Source organism: Spea bombifrons, chromosome 1, assembly GCF_027358695.1.
Source record: "Spea bombifrons isolate aSpeBom1 chromosome 1, aSpeBom1.2.pri, whole genome shotgun sequence".
NCBI classification, from domain to species: domain Eukaryota; kingdom Metazoa; phylum Chordata; class Amphibia; order Anura; family Pelobatidae; genus Spea; species Spea bombifrons.
Window position 1 is genome coordinate 21,428,405 of NC_071087.1, and position 27,601 is coordinate 21,456,005.

Below are 27,601 nucleotides of genomic sequence, written 5' to 3' on the forward strand. Positions count from 1 at the left end.
GAAAGATACCAAAGATAATTATTTAGTATATAAGAATGAGACCCAACAAATTCATTACAAAAGTAATATTACTCTGATTTTATATATATATATATATATATATATATATATATATATATATATATATATATATATATATAATATATTTATCTATATATATATATATAGATATATATCTGTACAAATAGATTTAGAGGAAAATACTAAGATATCCCACAGGGTGGCGCTAAATCTATCCTTATGACTGCAAGGGCTTGTGCGGTGGTTACTTGATGGGCGATCAAACGCTACACTTTCTTTTCCGCCATCCAAAACATGGCGATTGCGTTTGTTTGACGCGTAGAAGGGGCGGGATACGCTCACGCACGATGAATGACAGTGAATTCTGACAAGTAGCGGAGCGTGTGACAGTTGTCACGTGATCTATGTAGCCGCTGCGGTCGGCGTGAATTGGTGTTATTTGCGCTGAATAAGTTGGTGGGTTCGTGCGTTCTGCATTTACGTCGGTGTGTTATTCCGAATGCGTCCGCTTTATTTATGTATAACCTGCATTATCCGAAATTCGCAATTATTCTATATGTAAAACGACGCATTTGGTGCTTTCGTTTATGTGAGGTTATACGCTGAGGAGTGCATGGCCCTTTAAATGTATATTCCCTTATATTGGGAAAGCATTACAATAACTCTGCATGTATATAACTAACACCGCGATCCATCGCTTCCCCCATTCATCTGTCTCACTGCTGTGTTTGACAAACCTGCCTCATTGGCATAGCTATTTTTGGATGTTGCCTAAACTCCCTGTTGATGTTCGATGACTTATTAGGCAAAGTCACAAACCTATTTAGGTGCTTCCAATAAAGGTTGGCAATATATTAAAATACTACATTGAAATAGATTATATTATTAAATAATTACCTTTTTTTATAAATATATACTTTTTAAAATGTCTAATTCATTGGTGTTTTACCTCCCTATGGCGGTTACATAAATAACTGGATCGGAAATATACTAATCAATAAGTGATTCTTTAGGAACGTCCGTGTATAGTATTTAAATCCTACCAAATGTACCTTTTTCTTTTAAAATGTATTTACAGTTCCTGAGACGTATGTTGACCAACCTAGACTTTTCAAGAGAAAAATGAGACTTGTTATTCTCGATGACTATGCCCTGGCCAGCGAGTGGGCTGCAAAGTACATTTGTAATCATATCGTTCAGTTTAATCCTGGACCAGACAAGTTTTTCACATTAGGTTTACCTACAGGTAAGAGATTGTTTAAACTCAGCTTTGTAAATTTTTTATTTATCTATACAAGCCTAAGAAATACGTTAAATGTTACTGTTGAGCGGTAACAAATGTTGTGAGTTTTATGTATATATTTTTTTGTTTTTCTCTTTCTTCTTTTTTTCTTTCCTTTCGTCTCCCGTGACACCTCAGAGAAACTGACATTGTAAGGCTAGGTTTCCACTTGGGTTTTTGTCCTGCGTTTTTTTCTTGATGAAAAACACCAGGAAAAACGCCAAGAAAACTGCCACTGCATTCTCCTGCTTTTTGGTGTTTTTTCTGGAGTTTTTTCTGGCGTTTTAGCCTTTCTGTGGAAATTGCTTTTTTTGACTTTAGGCAGTTTTTCCAGCCTTTACAAGTTAGAAGTTTCACCCAGCTAAAATGGATTAGGATAAATGGCAAGTATCTGCCCCCTCCTGATGTAATTTCCTTGGTAGCGGACCAGCGGACCCTTTTGTCTCTTTTCTGTGGTTTGTAAGGCATGCATTATTCCGAATGTCTGCTCCTCTAGGAAGATTGGCCCCAAATGATGGTGCAAATTGTTTGCTGTTGCTTTTGGCACGCAGGATCCAGTTGATGCGTCGGGTATGTTTGTTTGTAATGGCATGTTTGTTCCCAATGGTGTAAAATTCAATATGAACTTTGTTTTGTGTGAAACTGTTTGTTTCCAGCCTATTTCTCGTAGGAAACACAGATACTGGGTCCATCCTCTGCATTGTAACTGTGGAAAAAAACGCCAAGGCAAAAAACCCACATGGCTTTTTCATGGCGTCTTTTCTCTCCCATAGACTTCTATTGGAGAAAAACGCCAAGATTTCCTTGCAAAAAACGCCAGAGTGTCAACATGCTGCGATTTTGAAAAACTGCCACAGAGCCCAAAAAAGCAAAAAAACGCCAAAGAGGACTGAAAAAAACGCCAAACAGAAAAACGCCAAGTGGATATGGCATTGTGCGATTTCCTATTGAAGAACAGCTAACATCTGGCTGCAGCGTTTTTTCATTAAAAAAACGCCGTGTGGCTCAATTGGCATTTTTATGGGCGTTTTTAGCAAAAAAAACCCAAGTGGAAACCTAGCCTTAATACTGTTATCGGCTACTTCACTATACAGTATGACGGATCAACCCCATTGAGCTTTTACTAAAGGAAGAGCTTATTTGGTCCTGTGTTTTAAATCAGTGAGATTTCTTCTTATTCATTGAATTACCGTATTGGCTAGATTATAGGCTGCACCCTTAAAGTTTGGTGCTATTTTAAAGAAAAAATACACATTAGTGGAATAGTAAAACAGCATTTTACCTAATAAACAGGAATACATGTATTGTAACATTTTTGGTATCTATTATGCAGTTAGTCAGCATATGTTATATATATAAACAGACATTTGGAAAACCAATAGCCATTTTACCCCCCCCCAATTGATTATGCACCTTACTTATAGATTTCCCCCTCTGCTCCCCTGATATGCCACTCTACCCCCCCCCCCGACTTACCAATGCACCCCCACACTCCCTAAAGTAGAACAACTCTATGGGATTGCTTCATGGTGACCTCTTGTGCAACTCATCTATGAATCAGAATTATCTTACTGTGAGACGCCACTCTAAACCATGTGATGCGACAGCAAATCGCAGCTCCCATATACATCTTAATAGAAAATACAGAGCCAGTTTTGCATCATTACTTAATATGTACTTTTATTAAGTGTAAAAATGTGGAGTATGACAGTTCATCTTTAAATGATGCACCAACCCAGCAAGTGCCTGCTCCGTAGGAGTCATTTTTGCAGAAGTAGCTGAAAATATCTTCATTTCTTGCCATATTTTTCCTTTACAGGAAGCACACCACTGGGCTGCTATAAAAAGCTGATAGAGTATCACAAGAAGGGTGACCTGTCGTTTAAATATGTAAAGACCTTTAATATGGATGAATATGTGGGTAAGTAGCTGATAACTGATAAAATTGAAAAAAAAAAACAACTAAACAAACCATGCACATAGGGAAATACATATTTACTTATGTTTATTTGTGTATATTCGTATTATTCATTTAATCATCCTGTCCACTCTGCCTCACGCCCAGAACACTTGTGTCCTGATATATACACCTTAAACGTTGACGTCTATTGATAATACCATGTACCGTATTTACTGATGTTGCCACTGGGAATCATTTCTGCTGCAGTTTTGCTCAATTTTTCTCTAAATATTTATTCTCATGAATTGAACCGAATTCTCTGAATTTGTCTTACATTTGAGTGAATAGCCTTTAACTCCTGCAAAGATTGTTTTCTGCAATATACTCAAGCCATCCTCATATAGGCATATACCTAATGTAGTCCTCCTAAATAGTGTTTAAAAAACACTAATTACGCTGTCAAATTTGTTAAGCAACTAAACCTTACCCACTCTGTCATTTTAATCTTTCCCATGAAGATTTAATCGCATCTTTAAAATGTTTTAAAATTGTTTCTGTAGTAACAACCTATCAGTGCCCATTTTTGTGTCAGATGGTAATCACTTAGTCAAGTGTCCCAGCAAAAATATTTTTTAGAAATCTTTTTTCTGTTTTTCTTTTTTTTTCTTTTTGTAAGCTTGTAATCTTAGGGAGATTAAAATGTTGTAGGTATAATTTTTTATGTTTCTAATGGGTGCATTTAGTTACATTTTTTTTAAATGCTGCAGAGTAGATGGAACAGCACCTTTAGCTTGTAAGGCATGCGTGGATTTTGGTTCCCAGAATGCATAACCTTACATTTATCTATGTTAATTTTCCTCTACCACTGGCTTGCCAGTTTCCTATTAAGAGAACAAATATCAAAAGTGTAATGCCTTCTACAGCTTTGTATCCACAAACAGACCTAGCTTTTAAGAGCCCACTACAAGATCAAACATTAAAAAGATGTGGACCCGTTACAGAATCCCTATGGACTCTCTTTACCATTTTTGTCTTATTTGATAAGTTTTCAACAACGATAGCCAGCTCATAATTTACACAGTGATCTTTATTGTAGCAGTGGATCAAAAACATTGGCAAAACCAGAGGAGACCACATCTACTGCAGCTCTGCAACCCATACCTTCACTCTTTTTTTTAATAGAACCCAATTAACTGTATTCACACAACTTATCTTGCATCAATCTAATGCTGGTTATGACTATATTGTTGTACAAAGTAAGTCTTAAATATTTTCTCCTAATAATTCCTGAAACATTTCCCCCACAAATGTTAAATGTATCAGCCTGTATCTCTGGGACCATAGTTTCAACCTTTTTAAATATGTGCACTGCTTGGGCTCTCGGCTCCGTACCAGAAATAGAGAAACTCTTTTCAGATTAGTAACCGTGTTTTACTAAAGTCCATTAAGTATCCATTGGTGTATACTAGTATTGCAGAGGCTTTATCGATTATAATTTGTGATTCCTCTGTTGTTTTATTTTTGTTTACAGATAACATGTTTTAGTCATTTCTAACTTTACTTATATTAACATTTGTTTTGTCTGTTTTCTTTTTGTGAATCATTTAATATGTGCCTATATACTAACTTTAGAAATAAAATATCTAGTAAGTTCCTTAGAGGCAGCTGTATGGTATAAAAGTCCTAGAATATGAAACACACCAGGCGTTTAGCAATTACTTGTTTCCCTTTTTACTGAACAGAAGTGATTTCCCCCCCACCATTCCCCCCCACCTTTTTTTTTTGTATAATAAGCTCCAATTTCCTTATAGGACTTCCCAGGGACCATCCTGAAAGCTACCATTCATATATGTGGAACAATTTCTTTAAACACATAGACATTGACCCTAATAATGCTCATATCCTGGATGGGAATGCTTCCGACCTGCAGGCAGAGTGTGAGGAGTTTGAACGGAAAATCCAAGAAGCCGGAGGAATTGAGTTATTCGTCGGAGGTATGGCACGTGTTCAGCCTTTTAGATAAAAGCTGCTGAATTTTTAGCATTGGGTACTTCTGGTAGATGCCCTTTTGGTTATTAAAAAAAAAAAAAAAAAGTTATATCCTATCCTATATTTGATGGTACATGACTTGAATATGCTGTCATATATGCATGTATTGTCTGTTCGTATGATGACAATATTTAAAGGTATTGTGCAATGGCGCACTCCAACTTCCATCGCAACCACTGTGGCAATAGTGCCCGCTTTTGTGTCACATGACACTTAAACATTCCCTGAAAAATATGAATAAGGTAACCTTTTACATGATGTATTTAAATGCTGTATTTAGTTATCAAAATGTTTAACTTATTTGATTTTTATAAGGATTACCATAATTTTAATAGTTATTTTTTGTTTCCATAATTTGTAGGTATTGGTCCAGATGGTCATATTGCCTTTAATGAGCCTGGTTCAAGTTTGGTTTCAAGGACAAGGCTAAAGACTTTAGCCATGGATACCATTTTAGCAAATGCTAAATATTTTGAAGGCAACCTTTCTAAAGTACCCACCATGGCACTGACCGTGGGAGTGGGAACAGTAATGGATGCCCGAGAGGTAGTGATTTACTTGAGGTAGAATACATATGTGGGTGACGCTATTGTGAGATTGGCCACATTTGTTCCTAATAATGCCAAAATGTTCGTATATTAAGGCACAGCGGCAGTTTTACTAAAACTAATGCAATTTTCTAGTTTGTCTTTATTATTTATTAATTGTCTTTGGAAGTAAAGTTGATTTCCCATTGTCCCAATCCAACATTCTTCAGTTAAATCTAGTAAATATATGCAACAAATCAGAGAAGAAGTGTGCATTTATATACATAACACACTGTACATGGCCAAAAGTACACTGTCACTCCTATCAAATAAGCGGGTTTAGCACCCTTTAACAGGAGTATAAATTGAAGACCACAGCCGTGCAGCCATCATAACACAACACTGCATGAGCCTCTACCGCATTAAATGCCACCTTTCCATAAAGTTAATGTATTTCCACTGTGCTAGAAATGCTAGTCCTCTGTAAATCTGTTCTTATGGAATGGAAATGGCTAGAAGCAATACCGGCTCATAGAACAGGCTCACCCGAGGATGCTGAGTCTGCCTCAAGCTTCTACTGATCCTCAGCTTGTTCGGAATACCAAATATCTCCAAACAATTTTTACAGATTGACAAACAGAAGCTCAGTCTATAGACAGTTATAATAAATGAATTTAGCTGTTAAAGGCTACAGCTCCCCTTTAGTAATAATACCCTTTAGTTTGGGGCTGTTTAGCACTACCATACCTGATGCAGTATGAATTCTATACACAGGTGATGATCCTTATAACGGGTGCACATAAAGCGTTTGCACTGTACAAGGCGATAGAGGAAGGAGTAAACCACATGTGGACTGTATCGGCTTTCCAGCAGCACCCACGTACAATATTTGTCTGTGATGAAGATGCAACTCTAGAGCTGAGAGTTAAAACAGTGAAATACTTTAAAGGTAAGAAGGCAATGCATAAGAAGCGAAGAAAAAAAATTATATATATATTCTCAATGCTTAATTGTTTTACTCATTTTTTATGTATGTAATACCTTGCAACTGCTCTTTTTTTATATATTGTTAAACATAAGTTGGTGAAGGAGAATGAATGTAAGGATCTCGTTGGTCGAACGAAGAGAGAGGGGAGATTAAAACATTTAAAATCATAAAGAGATTTAACAAAGCACAGGAGTGACGTTAATAAAAAAGGGAGGGAGAATATTAGAACAAGAGGTCATAATCTAAAACTAGAGGGGCTGAGTCTTAGATGTAATGAAAGAAAGTTTTATTTTACTGAAAGGGTGGTAGTTACATAGAACAGCCCCCCTGCAGAATTTGTAAATTACTAATCAAGATCTGAGTCTTTAGATCATGAAAAATGGGCAGACTAGATGGGTTCTTATCTGCCATCACATTCTATGTTTCTAAAGTGTTTGCACAGCACCTCTTAAAGGGACTTGTTTAAAAAGTCCCAATAGCAGTGAGCTTTAGATAAAGCTGAATGACTGAAAGCACCAAACCTGTAGCTCCCTAGAGTAAAAAAAAGTTTATCCATGGATCTCCAGTTGTCTCTCTGTCTCTGTATGTCCTACCATGTATTGCAGGCTCAATGCATTGTTGGAGCACCTGCAGTGTTTGGCCGACATGTATGGATTCAGAGAGGTCATCCTCGGAAAACACCTGGTATGGTTCAGGCTGAAAGTGACTGCAGGTCTGAAAAATGATATTGACCCCAGAGGATGTCTTCAGGGGGTATATATTGTCACTTACCTTGGTGCAGTATTATTTAGAAAACCAAAAGTTCAAAAAAGCTCTTATTTTGTCATGTTATGTTTTATTTATTGCGTTATTTGCTATTTTTTTTCTATGCAAACAACAAAGTGAGAAACTAATTGTTTTCCTCCTTTCAGGCTTAATGCATGTTCACAACAAACTTGTGGAACCCTTGCGCAGTATGAAAAAAAATTGATGTGAAGTCAATAGCGGAATGCTTTGGAAACACCGCAATCTCATTAGTGGCTATGCAATATTATAGTTAATCAACACAACTTTAAAAGTACTGTATTCTTAAGGTCCAAAATCGAAACTGGTCAATTCAACATTCCAAATCAAGTTTACCTACAGCATATCTGCTTTGCTTATATTTATCTTTAAGCACATGGTACTAATGTCTTAACAACAGGACACCACCATAGTGCGCACGCAGTGGTGTATATATATATAATGAATCTGTGACCCAGCCTTATTGCTTACAGCCCAGCAACACACATCCACCTGCAACTGGTGGTCTAGTAGAGGAGCTGGAAGATATTTCTCTTTTTTTGTCCTTTTACCCATTGGTCTGTATTTTCATATAGACTCCAGTACCTTGGTTATAATGTAATAACTTTGGGGTCAGGAGAGTTGTAGTTTCAATTCCCCCCATTAAGGAGGACCAGTGATAAGGATTGGGTTGGGTCAGCATAATGTACAATTCAGTGGCAGCCTGACATTGAAGTTGATTTTGTAGGCATGTCACTGATTTAACTGGATTATGCGGGGACAGACACGTTCTTCCTGCAACAGAAGATTACTGAGATTAAAACTTGATTTTGTAAGTGAAGTCAAGGAACTCAAACCTCATCCTGCCAATACCCGCTTTAGGGACTAGAGTCCGTTAAGATTCAGTGTGTCTGGGTCCTATGAAAGGCACAGATCTATCCCTTCCTATACTACACCAGAATAAAAGCAGTCCCTGAACACTCCACTCTTCCATACCCGACGATAAAATGCTGAGAGGAATCCTATAATACTAAGAACTTGGGTCCCCACCACGCAGTTTTGCCTGAGTGTTAAGAGTTCAATCATTTTTTTGCAACAAAAAACAGCATATTGCCTGAAATTTGTCTTTGAATGTATATCTTTAAAGATAAAATGCTTCCTTGCGAGAACTCGGTAGTGGTCTGCGCATATTGACTTAGGCTCATAAATGTTTAAAGTAGTATCCATAACCCATGGAATTGCTGCACACATACGCTGCCTTCAATTTTCAATATTTGTTCTTTGGCAAATTTAGCTGTCGCTTGCCTGTTACATTTGTATTATTTATATATTAAGTGCACTTTGAAACATGTTATATCCTACTCTGTATTTAGGAATGATAGTTTTCTTAATATTATTGCATACCAATAAACCAGTTGATTTAATGGTTTGTTGTTCTTCATTTCATATTATTATTTCTAAGTATATTCACAATACATAGGTGAATAACAGATCAGTATATTGATTTCACACTACTATTTGACAATCAGACACTCTTGTTATGTATCCAAAATAGTGACCCCCCCCCATATGTGTCCTGCGACTGGGAAAGGCATCAAACCGTTCAAGTTTTCACTTTCTCCTGCAAGAATAGTTTGTGTGATTTCATGAAAGCCTTTATACTGATGCAGCATGTTCATGTTAAGAAAACTCCATACAAATAAGAAGGTTCTAGCTGAAAATATTGTTGCTTCTCTGAAGAAGTGAGTTTCCAGGTTTTTCTTAAATATTGAGAGGGAGGGTTAAAGGGGTATGCAGCAGCACAAGTGAAGTTGTGTGTGCAAAGGAATAGGTGATGAAAGTGTAGAAGAGCCTTAGTCCATGGGAAAAAGAAAACTATAGAGTATGGGAGTATTTTGATGTGAGGCCAGAAATGTACTGGGAGAACGGTACCATGGAGTGCTTTGTATGTTGGTTTGAGGATTTTAATTCTTAAGATAATAAGGAGCCAGTGGAGGGCTTTACAACGTGGAGAAGCAGAGGAGGAGTCTCATATAAAGAGCCTAGCCTAGCAGCTAGCCAAGACAAAGGAATACCAACCAAAACAGTGTTGCAATAGTCGAGGCAGGAGATACAAAAGGGAACAAACTACCGTATTTGCTCGATTTTAAGACGACCCTGATTATAAGACGACCCCCCAAATCTTAATATTAATTTAGGAAAAAAACAAAAAGCCTGAATATAAGACGACCCTATAGGAAAAAAAGTTTTACTAGTAAATGTTAATTCATGTAAACAATATTTTCATATTTAATAAAAGCTATGATTGAGAAAAATATATATTTTTTATTTCCTTTTATTTGCCAACCTGCCCCCCCAGTTATGCACATCTGTCCCCAGGGTTGCCACTCTTCCCCCAGAAATGCCTTATACCCCCTATTTGCCACTCTGCCCCATGATGTGCCTTTTAATCCCCTATATGCCAGAGTGGCATATAGGGGGTTAAAAGGCATTTCTGGAGGTGTGTGCTAACAACCTCCCTATGCCATGAGAATACCTGAACTGCAGATCTCTCACTCCAAGACTTCTGCAGGGGTCCGGCTGTGCGAGCAACTTCTCTGGCCCCGCCCCCAGAGGAAGGAGGGGGGAGGCAGAGTTATTTGATACTCTTCTAGCTTCCTGTTCTCCTGCTGCTCCCGACCGAAGCCTGGTAAGCAGCATGGCCCCAGCAGACATTTTGAGGTCTGATTAGAAGACGACCTCGATTATAAGACGAGGGGTATTTTTCAGAGCATTTGCTCTGAAAAAAAACCTCGTCTTATAATCGAGCAAATACGGTAGATCTTTTTGTGGCTTCTTAGGTGAGAAACAGGCGGATGCATTGTTTTCTAGGGGCAAGAGGCAGGATCTGGTGAGGGATGAAGGAAAATACTGAATCAAAAATTATCTCAAAGCATCAGGTGTGGTAGGGGAGATAGTTGTGTTGTAGATGGAGATGAAGAATTCAGGTATTGGAAATGGAGGGAGGGAAGATAATGCAATCACTCTTTATTAGAATTATGTTAGGTATCTGCAAATACAAAGTAGCTGAAACAAATGATTAAATTATCAGCTTGACAAGCTGATGGTTGGCTCTGCAGGGTGAGGGATTGCATCTTGCCAGTCAATCTTTGTGACACAAGGACCTGGGTCTCCTATGCCCTGACTAATTAGATCTGATTTATTCAGCCTCCTTACACATTCAATTATGCATTATAGAGGGCTAGATCAGCCCTTCTTGCTGGCAAAACATTAAGTGTGGGCCTTTCATGATGAATAGTGAAGTATGAGAGTTAAAACCACAGACACTGCCTATAGTAAATAAACTCCACTGAATTTCAGAATAAAATAAGGTATCTTCTATTTAGTACAGCTAGACTTGGTGTGTATAGTTATGCAAAAAAAAATAATCCCCCAGAGTAAGGAAGGGCATTGAGGCACATGGCAAGGGCACAGGCTAGGCACTGGCAGACACAAACATCCAGCCACAAGACCGATCCCACCCCCATACCAACTGAATTTCCCAGAGTAAGGAAGGTGAGAGAGGAAGAGCAGCAGTCGCAGTAGGGCACTAGGCCTGGGCGGGCGGGCAGGCAGGCACAAGCAGATGGCACATGGAGCCCCTTGGAGTAGGACTGAATTTCACCAATATTATAGAAATGGGGGGGGGGTTACCCAGAGGACAAAGGAGGAGGGTGGTGCCGGGTCTGGGGAGGCAGACACTGGAAGATATGCAGCAGGACTCAATTTCCCCAATATTATACACATAATGCCTGGTTTTGTCCCCAATATTTATTAACGAAGAATAATATATATGATAGAAGGACAATAAAAAAAAAACAATTAGTGGGTTGTCTGGTAGTGTTAATGGGCAACTGTCAATCAACTAAACTCCACTCAGGAACTCTACTCACCAAAAACTGGTTTTGCCATAGAATAAATTGGGAAAAATGTCTGATGAACTCCCTGTAGAAGTAATATATATATATAAATTCTATACGTACACTACAGCTTCTCAAATCCACCCCACACCACTAAATGTTCTGCACCAAAATTAAACTATTACTTTATTAATTAATCTACAGTATTATGTATGATCAATGAGCATCAAACACAGCATCTGCTTAGCTAACTGTTGCTGTTTCACACCCCAACTCTCCTCGGTCTATAACTGCTGATGACACGTTAAAATGGCGTGAGCTTGTCCCTTCCCCTTGTAAATGGCGATTGGCCAGAGTGACCCATCAATCACAGCCATAACCATCAATGAGACCACCTCTTTTTTTTTTTTGGCTACTTCTACCGATCAGTCATTGATACGTGCCCTCCTATACACAGCCCCTCCCACTTTACCTCATCATGGAGCGTCAAAACGGCTTGGAATGGTGGCGGCTACATGTTTCAATTAATGGACAAATCGTAACAAACTTTCTGCGCTTTTGCAATTTGTTTTTGGCGGTTTCATCTGGGATCTCCTTCATTATCAGAGATTTGTACGAATGCACAGGCAATTTCCGTTACAAAAAAAGAGTTTACATAAATGCACAAGACTATTGTCAAATTTTAGATTATGACATCTTGTTCTAAGATTTCTCCTTCTTTGTTTAATCCCTTGATTTATTTCTATCACATCCCCCCCCCCTCTTCGTTCCTATACAAAGGATCTTTCCTAAAAAATAGAAACAGTGCCAAATACAAACACTACACTTACCAAAGACAAGTTGAGAGACGACTACTATTAAAACAGTTTAACTTACAAAAATAAAATAAATTGACATGAGCATTTCTTAAAGGATAGGCAAGATCATTATTTACACAATGAAAACTGGGAAAATGATATTTCACACTGTATTTTATTATCCATTGAAAAAAATATTTTATCCAAAGAAATTTTAATTGCTGTTTTGACTGCAGAATGCTTTCCAAACCGATTCAGGGAGTAAACAAATTTATAACTGACAGTTTACTATGGACACTGGTTACCAATCTGGAATCCATCCCATGATCATCAGCAGAAGACAATCATTTTGACTGGTGTTATTCTGTATAAGAACAAGGTTACTTTGTGTTGAAAGTAGTAAGTCTATGGAAAATAGGATCCATGATGGGTCATGATGGGAATCTTCAACAAAGTGCAACAGTTTGGATAGTCTCTGAGAATGAAGCTCAAGTAGTAAGACACAGAACGGTTTCTTTCCTAAAAAGAGACGCAGTCTAATCTTACTCAGCCATCCACGGCTGCCCTTGTTTTTTTTACATGCTGCCTGAACATTGTGGGTGTTGTACATCGGCTTTTTGGCCATACTGCATGCCAAAGTTCAAGTCACTGGTTCTGTTCCAAATTGAACAAATATGTGGCTAGTTAATTCATTTTCATTTGTCGGTAGTCCTTTTTAATACGCTTATAAATGCATCTTTTGGCACCTCCACATTCCCAATTCTCCTCATTTTTTTCTTGCCTTCAGCTTGCTTCTTTAGCAACTTCATTTTTCTTGTAATGTCACCTCCATACTGCAAAACAAGAATACCAATCTCACATGCTAGAGCTAGTGGGAATGCAACATTATTTTAAAATAGAAAAAAAAAAACGGCAAAAAAGGTATATTCAGGACTGCAACTACATGTCCTCTTACTGGGGTGAATGAAGTTTCTCAAATTGTTCATCTCTCTAAATATTAACATTCAAACATGAAAGTATAGTTGTATTTCGAAACAATACTCTTGGCCATCAGTGGCGCTACAGAGATGCAGAAGTAGATTGTGGAGATTGTGGATACTAACATCGCTTAACACATTTTCTTTGTGGTCCACAGTAGCCTTGCTGAAATTGAAGTTATGGAATCCACAGGATAACACTTGATACTTATGTTCTTGATTTAACTAAACTTTTATATGAATCCTACACTCAGTCAGGTCCAATGATCCGCCAAGGAATTTACCACATGTGGTTGTTTTTGTTGAAGATTACATACCCTTCATTCACTTTGGTCAGGTCGGTAAGTGCACCATTGACTACACAGACCTTTCCCTACCCTTGCATGTTTTATTGCCTTCATTTGTTCAACATATTAGGTGTTTCCTACTGTTGTCAGAGCTCTGGCAGCCTTTGTGATGCCAAGCTAAGGTGAGAAGAGAATATGTTCAATGGCAGAACCAAAGAGCTTACAATAGTAAAAAGCTATACTTACACATTTTGCCAGGACATTTTTCCTGTAGGCTTTAATCCTGATAAAAAGAGTAAATGTTAGGTAGATAATACATGATCTATGTATCAAAGTACAAATAACTTTTTGGATAGTTCACCCATGTCTATGGTGGAATTACAAAAATTGAACTCTTCTGCAAGTGGGCTGGGTTTATCCTTGGTTACCTAAGGGGTAGCAGTAGGACCCCACATCCATGTCACAGCACAGGATTACAAGAGGTAACAGTAAAGTTTATCTTCCAAGGAAGTATAGCTTTTTCGGTCAATTTGCTTTATGTTTAGTGCTTATGTCATAAATACGTTTGAATTATCTAAGAGGACTTTTTAAGATGTGATATAAACATTGTCAGTGCCAAGAATATTTGTTAAGTTACTGTTATTAGGTGTTCAAAGCTTCTATTTTTATGCATTGTCATTTAAAAAAAAAAAGCTTTTGGTACCAAACTGAATGGTTCAGAGGACCTGCATTTTGAAAAGGACCGATTCATGCCTGCCTCCAGTGGAGAACAGATCAACATCTATGCACCATTCATTACACGCTAGCATGGATAGATACATTAAACATAGTAGCAGGTAAGAACAGCATCATAGCTGCGTTAGGTGTTCATATTTTCATACGTACGTTTCTCTTGCTATGATCCTGCTGCCAATAGCTGCCTGCACCGCTATTTCAAACAACTGCCTGGGTATCGCATCACGAAGCCTTTCACAAATTGCTTTCCCAACCGCATAAGCTTTATCTCTAAGACAAGTGGAAGGGAGATTGTTGTAGACCTTGCATAACAGTTGTATATTTGATCAAGCCATTAATCTATATAAAAAAAAGCTTAATTTATATTTTATATAAAAAAAATATAAAATATCTTACGCAAGCTTACTTGTGTGCAATGGTCACCAACTCTTCTACAGGACGTCCATTTAGCAAAATATCCAATTTGACAAGTTCTGCCGCCTGATAACCAGCATCTTCATAGTCAAAACTAAAAAAAAACACAATTACTCATAAATTGCTCTAGCAATTTATAGTTGTACGTGAGAATTAAATAGGTGTAGATATTTTGGGTTATCCATATAAAAACTAGGTTTTTTCCAATGTCGTAATAAACACCTTTTAATATAATATCTTATATATTAGTTGTATTACATACACGTCATATTTGAGTGCATTTGTTATGTATGTAATGGAGAGATATGTTAAAAAAAGACAACTAAAAGTACCTTGCATATCCAGAAGAAAGTGATTTTAGATTATCATAAAAATCCAGAACAATTTCATTTAGAGGGAATAGGTATGTCATCATAATTCTGTGATCATCGATGTACACCATGCTCTTCTGAATCGCTCGTCGTGACTAAGAAAAACAATTATAATTATTTTATGTTTACACTTTAACGTATAGTGTTTTTCTTTTTACAGCATTGCTTTAAATAAGGTACACATTTGTCTTTTCTTGAATCTTATGAGCTTGTGCAATACGTTCTATGAGGCTTTCAGGTAGCATCACGAACATCCAAAAAGCCATTGAGATTTGAACCACAAGAGGGCAAATAAACATCAGTGGACATCCAGAAACAATCTTAAATTCATAGACAAACACATAACGAAACACAAAGGGATCCTAACCTGGCATAATGTAATTATCTTTCCCATATAGTCATCTGGTGAAATGATGGTGCCTAACACCATAGGCTCAAGGAATTCTGATACTTGATATTTATCAGGAAAATCAGATGGGTTTACTATAGTTATCTCTTCTTCACCATATTCCTGTAATTTAAAATAAAAAGATAACATGTTACATAAAAATATTTGGAATATACTTCCAATTATTTGGATCCATTATCATATAGGGGCTCATGGAAACACTGCAAGCACATACCGCAGTACTGACAAAGGACCCCTTAGTAATTTTTTTCCAGAATAAAATGGTATGCAAATTTAACATAGGAGGATATCTGTATAAGGAATAGGCACTGATTGTTCAACAGACCTTTCGGTTGAAACAGGCATACAAATTTCCAGTGTGTCCTTCGCATTATCAGGATTGTAAATGCAGAAAATAATAAATTAGTCCTCCTACAAAGTGAAGATTTAACTTCCCCTGCCTACAAGGGATGAGGCCCCCACTAACCCAGATCCACGATGCCAACTGGTACCTCAACACTTGTTGGCAATTAGAGAGTATAAATGTATTCTACTTTTTTTATTAAATATTTTACAGAGACATAATCGCCTGAAGAACAACATACCTTTATCAGTTTCGGCGAGGACAGTCTAGCCTTGTATGGTACAGTTGGCGCAGTCATAATTACTGAAGCATTATACTCCTGTTCCAAGCGCTGGTTAAAAACTTCAAGGTGCAGAAGCCCAAGGAAACCTAACCTGTTTAAAACATTAAGCCCAATTAATCATGCATGATATGTTGTTTTCAGAAAAAGAATGGACATGTCCCAAGAGAGTTATATGGTGATATTATTAAATTGTGACTTGTTATATAACAAAAGTTAGATGGATTTTTGCAACAGGAAACATTTAATCTATATATTATATTAAAAACAAATAAGTAATCTGGTAAATGACCTATGCAAATCCTCACAATGACCATCGTCATTCTACCTTTTGGGTGAAAGGTCTACTTTAAAAGTTGTTTTTCCATTGATATATTCTTATATGTAAAATAAGGACGGCACAGTTTTGAAGCAATGCTTTAGGTTTGGCCTAAGACAGCACAACTATTAAAAATACCTACTCACTCTGCAAAACGTAATCATTTTATAGCCAAATTCAGAATTGAACCACCATTATTCTTATGCATGGCCAAAAGCTACCTAAATATAACGACGTATTATTGCGTCTCATTTATGATGAAATAATTCTCAGGTGACACACATGCAGTCACTAGTTGCTACCATAACATTGAAAAGGGTTCTCGTGGTTTGCTGTGTTGTTTTATGCAATTCACATAAAATACGAGCTCTGGTAAGGTTTAAGGCTTAACATGCCAGAGAGCACAATTATTGCTTTGCCTAGATGGAACACCACCTATAAGAGTTTATATCGCCACTGAAAAACATTCCATCAGCTGTGTGCATCAAGGCTATAGAGTTACCTTTGATGAATAAAATACATAAAACAACTACTAAGCAGGTACACAGAAACAAAGTACAAGAACCATGTGAAGTGTACACGGTAAACATAAATAATTTCAACATTTAAGGAGCTGATTGATGTGAACGATTAACAAACTCACCTCCATCCAGCTCCGAGCGCTGGACTGCTGTCCCGATTTACAGTTACACTAGAGTCATTCAATGTCAGCTTTTCTAAAGCACTCTTGAGGTTGTTATATTCAGACTGATCGACTGGATACATGCCTTTAATTAAATATATAGACAGATGGCAGTTCATTTATAATACTTTTTTTTTGTTGTTGCATGTAACCTATATTGGCATAAATATAGCTAAACAAAATAAAAATACCCACGGACAAAATGAAAGACGACATGTCATGTATTATTTAGTTTTGTTTCAAGGCACTGATGCGCTTTTAAGCTCAGGCATTTAACAACTTCTGACAAGCTGGCAAAAAGCTGCCAGCCTCCAGATGCTGAATAGTTCTTTTCTGAACAGTTAATTCAGCCCATCTACTTGAGTTAACTTTCTATTGGTATTTGGAGTGCAAACAAGAAACTAAATACAATGTTAACAAAAAACACAGAAACCAGTCAGCATTTTTAATATTTAAAAATTGAAACAAAACATGCTTTTATAATACATTTGCTTCATGTTTATAAACAAACAAACAAACAAACAAACCTTTACTTCATTTGAACATGAATTGCATATCAAATCAAGGATGTGCACTTCGTTACTTGGGGTATTATATATATACACCAATAACATAAGTTATGGTGGTAAAGGTGATTGAAAACTCTTCCAGACATGCCAGAAGGCCTTTTTTGCCCCCAGAAATCTCATGGTGCTGCCACAACCATAAGGGATTCTGGGTAGGCACATGCAAATAAGGTCAATAATGATCACCATTGTTGACCTTATTTGCATGCGCCTACCCAGACGGAACAAAACAAGCCTTCTTGGCTTGTCTGGTGTCTGTAGATGAGTGTTTAATAGTAATTCTACTACCCCCTTAATTCTATATTAATATATAATATTTATATATATATACAAAAAGTGCAAAAAGTCTTCTTCACAGGTTACCTCACCTCCTCTCCCTTTTTGTCCCCAATACCAAGGCACTATACATGCTAAACTTCTGGTAGTCCCAATAAAAGTTTTGAAATTTGTCACCAAGACTGTCCTGTCCTGGCAAACTCACGGCACCTATACAAACCGCCAAATGAATCTGACATGTTATTGCGGTCTGGCTCACAGACATACCTTGTGGTGACTACAAAAAAATGTAAATACTGCTGGAGGAGGTCTACTATTTTTCCTCAGGTTAAATAACGCGATACAAAATAAATTATGCGTCAGTCTTACCTGCAAATACCATGGGTTTGGCAGATTTGAATCCAGGAAGTGGCTCCACAGGATGCTTTTGCAGATACAGAGTGTCACCTATTTGAGCTTCATTCACCTCTTTCATTCCAGCAACTAAATAACCTACCTGTCCGGCATACCTAAATAAAATACAATATTTGTAAGCAACGTTTCCAGTTCTTCTCGTTCCTACATGTGGTTTCAAAACTCATAGCAACATCTAGTGGTCACAATAAAAAAAGAACCTCTACCCAGTAATTCTACAAGGTGAGAATGCAGACTTTCTTACACTGTATGCACACATACAGCGGCAAGAAAAACACGTAAGTGAACCCTGTGGAATTACCTGGTTTTCTGCATGGATTGTTCATAAAATGTTATCCGATCTATATCTAAATCACAAGTATAAACAAATACAATGTGCTTACACTAATAACACACAAATAATGATAATGTTTTTATTGAACACACTCATTAAACATTCAAAGTGGTGGTGGGAAAAGTGAACCCTTGGAGAACTGCTTAAGCTCAGCCAAATCCCTGGGATGTGTGGTGTGAAAGGCTCTCTTAAAGGTCATTCCACATCATCTCTAATGGGTTATGGTCTGCGTTCTGAATGGGCCACTCCAAAAACCATTTTTAGAGGCATTGTCCTGCTGCATCACCCAACCTCTACTGAGCTTCAGCTAGCAGACACCAAGTGCCAAACTCCAAAGGTGCCACGCGGACCACCAGATGCTAAATCATGTTCTGGTGCCCCACTCTTTTAAGGGGTACGCAAACCATGCCTTCTTGGTACTGAAGGCTTCAACAAGAGGCGGTAGCCAAAAGGCCAGACAATCTCCTTCACCAAAACCACTGTGGCATTTTCATTTTCATTTTCTGAGCAACCACATTCAACACTATGTTATCTTGGCCAGTACACCAGACAAATACTGTAGTTATTCCTGTTGTACTGCCTTGTGGGAAACAATAGGATGCTTCAATCTTAATATCCCACAATGCAGTGTAAGTATGAGAGAAACTCTCATAGGCCTTTGGGGAATTTACAACAAAATGAATTTACAATTTATAAGTTTTAAACAACCTTAGAAAATGCATTTTGTCTCATTTTGCTGAATGTGAGGTGGTAACACTGTTATAGCCAAGAGCATCAAAAAGCACATTTCTGGACATGATCCTTGCCTCCTTATCAGATTGCCTTTATCCACCAAGTGTGGACCTCTTTTGCTTTCATGGTGTATGAAGGGTCACTGGGCAATCCCGCCATCACTACTTCATATGCTTGGGCTCTCATTTCATCTTAAAGGGACAGTTTAATGTTCTTGACACCCCCAATGCATATTAAAGTACTCTGTAAGTACTTTAATATGTATTCTTCCAAAACAGGAGAGAAAAAAAATGAACCTGACACAGAAGAGTCCTGCTGCAGTAGTTACCCTCCTTATCCATGAATCGACTGTTTTTGCCACTGATTGGCTGCTTGAAGCAGTCAATGAGTGACAGTAAAGTGCTTCCATTAAAATCAATGCTTTCCATACCTGCTCATAGGAGTCTGAACAGAACCCCAACAGAAGCTTTCCCTGAGCCAGTGCTGGAGGGAGAAGGGGCATAAGTATGGGCAATCTGGCTACCATACGCAATAAAGTGAATATGATGGCTGAAGTGTCCCTTTAATACAGTTAGATGTGGTTGATTTTAGTATATATATATTTTTTGTGTGCTTGTAATAGATCTTAGTGTCCAATCATATGTTTATAAAGTAAATAAATAATGAAGTACTTACAACTTATCAGTCGGTACTTCTTCAGGTGTTAAGATGCCAACCTCATTGACCTCATAGCTCTTTCCAGTATAAGCAGACACGATTTTGTGGCCTTTGGAAACCTGTCCCCCAAAAAGTGCAATATTAGCCACAACGCCTCTGTAATGATCAAATGTTGAATCAAACAACAGAGCTTTCAAGGGGCTTTTTGGGTCAATGTTTGGTCTGAAACAAAAATGTACAAAATGTCAATAATTATTTTGTGAAAGGTGTGTTATAGCTTAAAATAAACTACTAGCTCAAAGGACCCCACAGTCATAGAGCCCTGTATATATATTACACACACACACATACAAGAAAATTGCCCGTAGCCTCTTACATTAAGTTATATTTGCAAAATCACATTTAACACTGGGAACTAATGCAAATGGAAGGTAACTACAAGTTATGAGCTAAATGGGGCCTGTGGTTACGTTGAATTCCATAATCACACACTGGAAAGGGCAGGCAATAAAAACATTAAAAATGATTAATTCAAGAATGGAGAACACTGTTATATGTCTATACAAAGCGTTAGCTGGGCATAAACTACATCATGCGGCTCATTTTGGACACCAAATATGTTGCTTTATTAGAAAGAGTAAAAGAATGGCAAAAGTAAACAGATTTCAATTATGGAAACTGGATAAAAGTGGACAAGTAAAAGTTTTCAGTTACACTGGATTTATTCAAAACAAAGCGAGAATTCAGTGCATATCCTGTGAATACCATTCAAAAAAGACCTGAGGCATAAATATTGGGGGATCAGTCACAGTATATGGCCAAATATTACTTAGCCAACCACTACGTAAGTACCCCAAATTTGGCGAGTCTGATATCTCACGGCTATATCGCTTATCAAGGAGCTGAATCAGCGGGACTGCATTGCAATTTACCCCAAAAGAGAAAAAGCCTTCTCTGGACAATTAATGAGGTACCTGTGTGGCAGGAGGGCATTCTCAAGTGGATTTATTTACTTTAGAAACCATCTATTTACAAAAAGATTACAAGTCTATATGAGACCAATGCAAGATAAAGCTTTGCCTCGAGGACAGCAGAAATAGCAACAGGCTGTTTAACAATTAGAGGAGCTGCCATTATAAACATAGAAGGGCAGTCTTCATAGCAAGGGTTATAAAGCACCGGAATGCACTTACGGTGGGAGTTTTGTTATAACCTCTTCAAGAACTCGTTCAACATTTGTTCCAAGCTTGGCAGAGATCTATAGCAAGAAGTATATTAGAAAAATACACCCATTTTATGCCATAACACAATTAAAATAATGCCATTTATTCAATAGTTTGCCAGTTTCATGCTTAAGGTTTAGAGAAACAAATTATGTTACTCAAGTAATAAATATGAACTTGTAGCTAAATATACATATAAATGTTATCAGCTTATGTTTTAGTTTTTTCTTCAAGTTACATGAACAAGGTTCATCGGATAAGCATTTTTATGGTCTTAGGTCTTTGCATGTCTTACTGATGGCCGCTTAACACTTTCAACCAATAAAAACTCAGCTTTAATTTCAAAATAATTTTTCCTTATGTGTTTCTCTTCTACAAACTGCACCAGTTTTTCCAAAACTCAGGTCAAGTCAACATCCATATAGCAAAATGTGAGCTATTTTTTTTATAAAAGATACGTATTTTAAAGAATTGCGGACATATACACTTAATCACAATAACTAAATACAAACCCTAATGCAGTCGCTCCTCGGAATATCAAACATTTTTTCAATTTGCTTCTCTACTCTCTCTGGTTCTGCGTTCTTCAAATCTATCTGGAAAAAAAGAAACAACTATAACATGACAGGTAAAACATTTTGTTTTTAATAACCATTATGTTAAAATAATAAGACATTACTCAAATAGTGAACTACAATGAAAATTCCTGACATTTGCTGATGTCTGATCATATGATATGGAAAATGTTTATGACCATACATGTCAGATCTACATAAGCTAATAATAGTAACAAAAAAAAGAGCAAAAAAGTATATATTTGTATGTCACCACATCTTGTTACGCAGACACTTTGCATGCCTTCCTAGAATAGAAGACACATTACTCAACTGTTAAAGTACTCTTGTAAAAATTTACTGCGGGCATACACAAGATGAAGCACCGCAGGCTTATGAAATATTTGTTTCTGTGTCTTCTAAATACTACATGAGTAAGTCAACGTTTCAGGACACAAGTGTGACAGCATGGAATAACAGGAACAGACTACAAGATCAATCTAATAATTCTATGTACAAAGGAGAATCTTTGCATAGCGTTACACATTTATAGATGCATAGAAGCCTCAAGAATGTAAAATTCAAAATGAGTGTCTATTAGTTTTATGTAATGTAAGTGATTAATATAGATCTGGTAGCTGACTGGTAGGGTACTAGCAGATGTTTACAGAATGGTAAGAGCAGAAAAATATTCTAGCCTAGAGAAGCAGGTAGCCGGCAGTACTCTAGCCTGTTGGGCGATCAGGTCACCGCCATGCCGGTTACTATGGAGATTTATGATCTCCAAAGCCAGCACATTTACAATATGAAGAACATACAATGCCTCCATACGATCCATCAAAAGGCAATGCCCTAGGGCTACATCAAGTTTAAGGTAGCACCCAAAGTAAATAAAACCCCTGGGTAAGAGCTGACTCACTAAACACCCACGTATTTAGTGAAGCATGCATCCACGTAAGAACCACTGCATACATCCTGAGAGAAACCATCTGTTCTTCACTTTCAGAAGAAAGTCACTGACATATCCATTTCACTCAGGTTACAACCAAGTCATCTTCACCCAAGCAATAATTACACAGTACATTCATATGTATTGATTGTTGAAGGGGGCTCCCTGGGGCACTGGAGTGTCCCTTTAACCTCTGAAGCAAGTCCTTTAAATTAAGGAACTCTTGCAACCCTACTCAAAATCAGCGACTATAAAATGGTTACACAACTGAATGCTAACACATAAAACAGAAGTTCCATTTATGCCACAAGCTGAAATTAATGGTGCCTTCATCTTGCACACAGCAGTTTACTGATTAAGGCTTCCTTATGGTACAGAGATCGAGAAGCTGTTCACCATTCCATCATGCGCTGGACTGTAGATTTGGTTTGATCATGGAAACAGATGTGTACGAGCCTCACCTTGTTTATAACAGGGATTATTGCAAGTTGTGCTTCAAAGGCTAAAAAGAAGTTTGCCACAGTCTGCGCCTGAATACCCTTAAGAGGAAAAACAAATGAAAACATGCATCAAAATATCTAAATGCACACCTACATAAGACAAAACAAGGATATAATTAGTTATAAAGGACAGGATTATAGCTTGTTGATCCAGTTAGAAACCAGACTGTCATTTTAGAGTCAAGAAGGAATGCTTTCCCTTTTTGAGAGATAATTGGAGATCGCTACAATGTGGGTTGTTTGGCATCTTCTGGATCAACAGCAAATTTTAACTTTTTTAAACCTAAACTACTATGTAATACATTGTTGTGTCGTATGTGAGAGCTGTCTAATTACCTGGTATAAGGTGGTGCTTCTCCCCAACATATTTGTGTTGGAAGAGAAATATTGGACAGTTTTAAACTCCCTTAGAGGCTTATGCATAGTCTGCTAAAACAACGCAGGCATATTCCAGGTAGAGTGCTACAACAACATGCTGCATGGCTGGCGCTAGAATACAAAGGTAAATTGCAGTAAAGGGTCATTGAAAATTAAAGGGAATCTGCAATTTGGGGGAAAAAAATAATTCTCAATAACAAAGCAAGACTTCAACCACCACATGCACTTTAATGCATTTGATAGCCGAGTGGTCCCTTTACAGGTCTGTGATGTACCCATTACAAATGCACGGAGGGGATTCTGTAAAATCCCCCATATGCATTTGCTCCATTCTCCTCCCCTGCCCGCTATTAAATGCGGCAGGAGATGCATTCAGTATATGTAGAGCTGAACTTAATTGGTCCATTTAGAAAACATAAAAGGGCTTATAAAAAGTCTAATGTCCCCTAAAGAGCACTGACACACATTCTTCTCCCTTTATACTGTGTTTATCAGTATTATGTTTTACCTACAGACTAAAAAAGTAAAAAGGCAACTGGGGTAATCCAACCAATGTGACACTGGGGGGTTACAAAACCCACAGTGAGAAATAGCAGAAATAAGAATGATTGGTTTTATGTGAAAAAGTATAGAAACAGAACTATGGTTTAAATGAATACAATGGAATTACCTCATTTGCATCAACTACTAGCAGGACACCTTGGCAAGCAGAGAGGGATCTAGAGACTTCATAGTTAAAATCCACATGTCCCTGAAATATACAAAGAGAAATAATATGAGAGGTATATCATGGTGAATTGCCATAAAAATAATAGAGGGCTATGTATACTGTTCAGCATTTTAAAGACCAAAGAGGAACACTTTATAAATGCATGGTAGAGGCATGGGTGAGAGCTGGGCTTTACATAGACATTTTAAGTGACTTTGTGATTAATTTTTTTGTAACAGAATAACGTATTTTATTTACGCAACTAAATCAATTAACCCATTTTTCCGAAGTTTCTATACATATTGTCTATCAGCTGAAGAAACAGGTCCACGGTATTTTTTTAGCAAAAAGCTACATGGTAACGAGCGACTGTACAAACTATGGAAAGGAAATTTGATGAGTAAACTTACTGGGGTGTCTATCAGGTTTAAAAGATATTTTTTGCCTTTGAACGTATAAAACAGAGATGCAGTCTGTGCTTTTACTGTGATTCCTCTCTCTCGTTCCACTTGTAGTTTATCCAGGACTTGCTTGTTAGAAACTGCTTTCGGAATACGCCCTAAGAAGTCGGTCAAAAACATTTAAAGTGTCAATAGATTGAACAGTAATAAGATGCAAACGCCCAAAAGCCTTGCAACGCTAATGAGTGCTAACACAGGCCTTGGACGTGTCAATTTTAATGTTGCTAACTTGTTGGACTAATCCATCTGAACACATACATGCCATTCACACATCTGAAAAAGTAAAAATTTATGAAAAACGCCTATAAAAGTAGACAACCTGGAATATTATGTTTATGTATATTACAACTGCATGAAATCACAAAACACATTAGAAAGTAGAATGAAAATAACTCTTAAGTACTAATAACCCACCCAATGGAAGATCTACAGAGGAGCCCTTCTGGAGCTGGAGGTTGCAACCACTAAGTACAACCATGTCCATATTTCCATACCTGTAATTTCAAGCAATCTGTCGGCCAGAGTACTTTTCCCATGGTCCACATGAGCTATTATACTGAAATTTCTAATACATTCTACAGAGTATTCAGACATGTCCATCTTCTCCTGCAATAAAGAACACACACAGATTTATAGCAGGAATGATTGTGAAAAAAAGACATGGATTTTGGTGGCAAGGAAGCATCATCCTGTCCTCAAATCTTACAGTATACCTGGCCTTGCCTTCAGTCCTTAATAGCCTTCTTTCTTTATTCCTTCACTATATTAACATTTACCACTTCTGCTGGAAGAATTTTTTTTAAAAAAGGACTGACCTGTGATAAATGGAGCATTTAACTATGTACCATCAGAGTTGTATAAATACAATCCCACCATTTTCAGCTTCACAAATTATTATTATTAACACTTTAAACACAGAAAATCTCTAGCCAAGTTGGTGACTGGTAATCCCCATGTAAAGACAACATGTGTTGTGACATCACCTTTTGAGAACTATAAAGCTTTTGGTGATCCATAGATATCTGGACTGTTTCCAAGAAACCATGATGTCGATAAAAACACGAGCCATATAAATTCCATGTCAACAATTGACCAAAGCGGGCATAAATTGTGCGCTTCCACAGGTGCAGGCATTTTGTGCTGTGGTTAGGGACAAACATGTCTTCAGAAGATTTGGTCCTGTGGAGTGATACCTAAGTTTTAAGTATCATTAAAATCCATATTTCTTTTCTTCACAAGTGACGTGCGATCCGGTAGGGGAAAGGGTTCTTTGAGCCATACGCACTTACAAGTTCCATTTTCTCCAAAGCTCTGCAAATGAAAAAACAATTTTTTTTATGAGACTGAAATAAGGTTTCAAGCAGCCAGTCAGCGGCTGGTAACGTTGGACCACAGAGAGGGAAGCTGCAGCAGGTATGTACATTTTCTTACATTCTTCAATTAAACAACGCATATGTAAAGTCCTTGCAAAACACTCCTACTTGCATTGGTTGTTTAGGGGCCACCTGAGACACAATAACAAATGCTATTGTCAATTTTAACCCTTTCAGACTCCTTAGGACGTACATGTACGTCCTTAAAACTTGTGGCAAGAAGCTCTTTAGGATGTGCTGGTACGTCCTGAATTTGTTGCAGCTGCCTCAAGGGAGACATTGCTCGCTTCCTATCGACTGATCGTCTAATAGAGTGCTGGTACACTATCATTCAAGGAATGAGCTGACAACCACCGGACGTTTACTTCAGGAAAGGAGAGCCTCAGCAGGGTCTTTCTAAACACTACTGGGCTCTCCCACTGCCACCTGATGGCTGTGAAGGGCTATGGTGGCCAGTTTGTGACCAGATATGGTGGAGGTGAGGTAGTTTACCCCTTCCAAAAAGGAAAAAGTGAAATATAAATCAAATGAATTAATTATAATTATGTTTTACATTTTTCTATTATTTAAAATGTGGCCCTACTTCTCCTGAACAAAATTATGTATAATTTGTGCAAGTTTAACGGAAAACGGGACTCCTTATTCATCAAATACACAATAAAAAAAAAAATAATAATATCTTGGTCCTTTGGTTATGGAAACCCACGAGACTGAGGGGTTAATGTTACTGTTTATTTTCAGTATTGGGCTAAAACACCAACTTTCAAGGGTTAATTAAAGCGAAGCAAAAACAGAGCAAACACATTGACAAAAGTTGTTGACTTTCAGGAAGATGATCCTTTTGGGCAGTAATAACCAGTGTAAACAAAAATGTAAACAATTTACTCTTCCCTATACATCCAGGAATGAGTGTCTACGTCAAATAGTACGGTGGTAATGGGCACTTCACGTTTTATAAAGTATTTTTAATTTTTTGGGTGCTTTTTCATCGAGTGTATAAAGTTATTTAGTCTCATAAATACTTCATGAAGTTACTCTCTCTGAAGATGCTGTAGATTTCTGTTAACTTAAAATACGCACATATTTTAAACACGGGGTACAAAAAAAAACTTTGCTGAATTTATTTACATTTTTTTCCTATCAGTAAACTGGATACTTTGTGTAAAACCTGATCCACAGACGGGTAGAAGCCGTTAAAGTGTAACTGGGTCTAAATCACCGGTTTCTTTTAAATCAAAATTCACCACCAGTGTGCAGACGTTTCGGATTTAGACCCATTAGTTGCTGGACCATTACCTGATCAAACAGCTCCTTGCTACTCACCTTCCAGCATGTCTGCTCAGGCTGAATGTGAAAGTGACCCTCCTCCCAGAATGCACTGCTTCGCTCCAGCCTTAAAGTGGCAACGATGAGTTCTTAAAAGGGAAACTGCA

The 27,601-nt window shown here is 37.5% G+C and overlaps 2 protein-coding genes across 5 annotated transcripts; one reads left to right on the forward strand and one right to left on the reverse strand.

Moving 5' to 3' along the window:
• The first annotated feature begins 373 nt into the window (after nucleotides 1-373).
• Nucleotides 374-7,882, forward strand: GNPDA2 (glucosamine-6-phosphate deaminase 2). Of its 3 annotated transcripts, none has more exons than XR_008346237.1 (8): nucleotides 374-477; nucleotides 1,100-1,267; nucleotides 3,123-3,224; nucleotides 5,015-5,197; nucleotides 5,614-5,798; nucleotides 6,554-6,728; nucleotides 7,373-7,520; nucleotides 7,679-7,754. XR_008346237.1 is itself a non-coding variant. In XM_053455037.1 (8 exons), the coding sequence occupies exons 2-8, from the start codon at nucleotides 1,144-1,146 to the stop codon at nucleotides 7,740-7,742; spliced, it is 912 nt and encodes a 303-aa protein (XP_053311012.1). In that variant the 5' UTR covers nucleotides 374-477; nucleotides 1,100-1,143; the 3' UTR covers nucleotides 7,743-7,882. The 3 variants fall into 3 exon arrangements, 2 of the variants coding, with proteins under 2 accessions (XP_053311012.1, XP_053311023.1); XM_053455037.1 differs by having other exon boundaries at nucleotides 7,373-7,451; nucleotides 7,679-7,882; XM_053455048.1 differs by lacking the exon at nucleotides 7,373-7,520 and having other exon boundaries at nucleotides 7,679-7,882.
• Nucleotides 7,883-12,381: 4,499 nt separating this feature from the next.
• GUF1 (GTP binding elongation factor GUF1) lies at nucleotides 12,382-27,558 on the reverse strand. 2 transcript variants are annotated; one of them, XM_053458419.1, is made up of 18 exons: nucleotides 27,492-27,558; nucleotides 25,779-26,106; nucleotides 25,290-25,401; nucleotides 24,745-24,893; nucleotides 24,296-24,376; nucleotides 23,209-23,286; nucleotides 21,757-21,840; nucleotides 21,215-21,279; nucleotides 20,040-20,243; nucleotides 18,254-18,393; nucleotides 17,004-17,127; nucleotides 16,003-16,135; nucleotides 15,377-15,520; nucleotides 14,971-15,104; nucleotides 14,631-14,732; nucleotides 14,375-14,494; nucleotides 13,736-13,772; nucleotides 12,382-13,058 (listed from the first exon to the last, which is right to left on the reverse strand). In XM_053458419.1, the coding sequence occupies exons 2-18, from the start codon at nucleotides 25,953-25,955 to the stop codon at nucleotides 12,921-12,923; spliced, it is 2,022 nt and encodes a 673-aa protein (XP_053314394.1). In that variant the 5' UTR covers nucleotides 25,956-26,106; nucleotides 27,492-27,558; the 3' UTR covers nucleotides 12,382-12,920. The 2 variants fall into 2 exon arrangements, with proteins under 2 accessions (XP_053314394.1, XP_053314393.1); XM_053458418.1 differs by having other exon boundaries at nucleotides 27,465-27,539.
• Nucleotides 27,559-27,601: the final 43 nt, after the last annotated feature.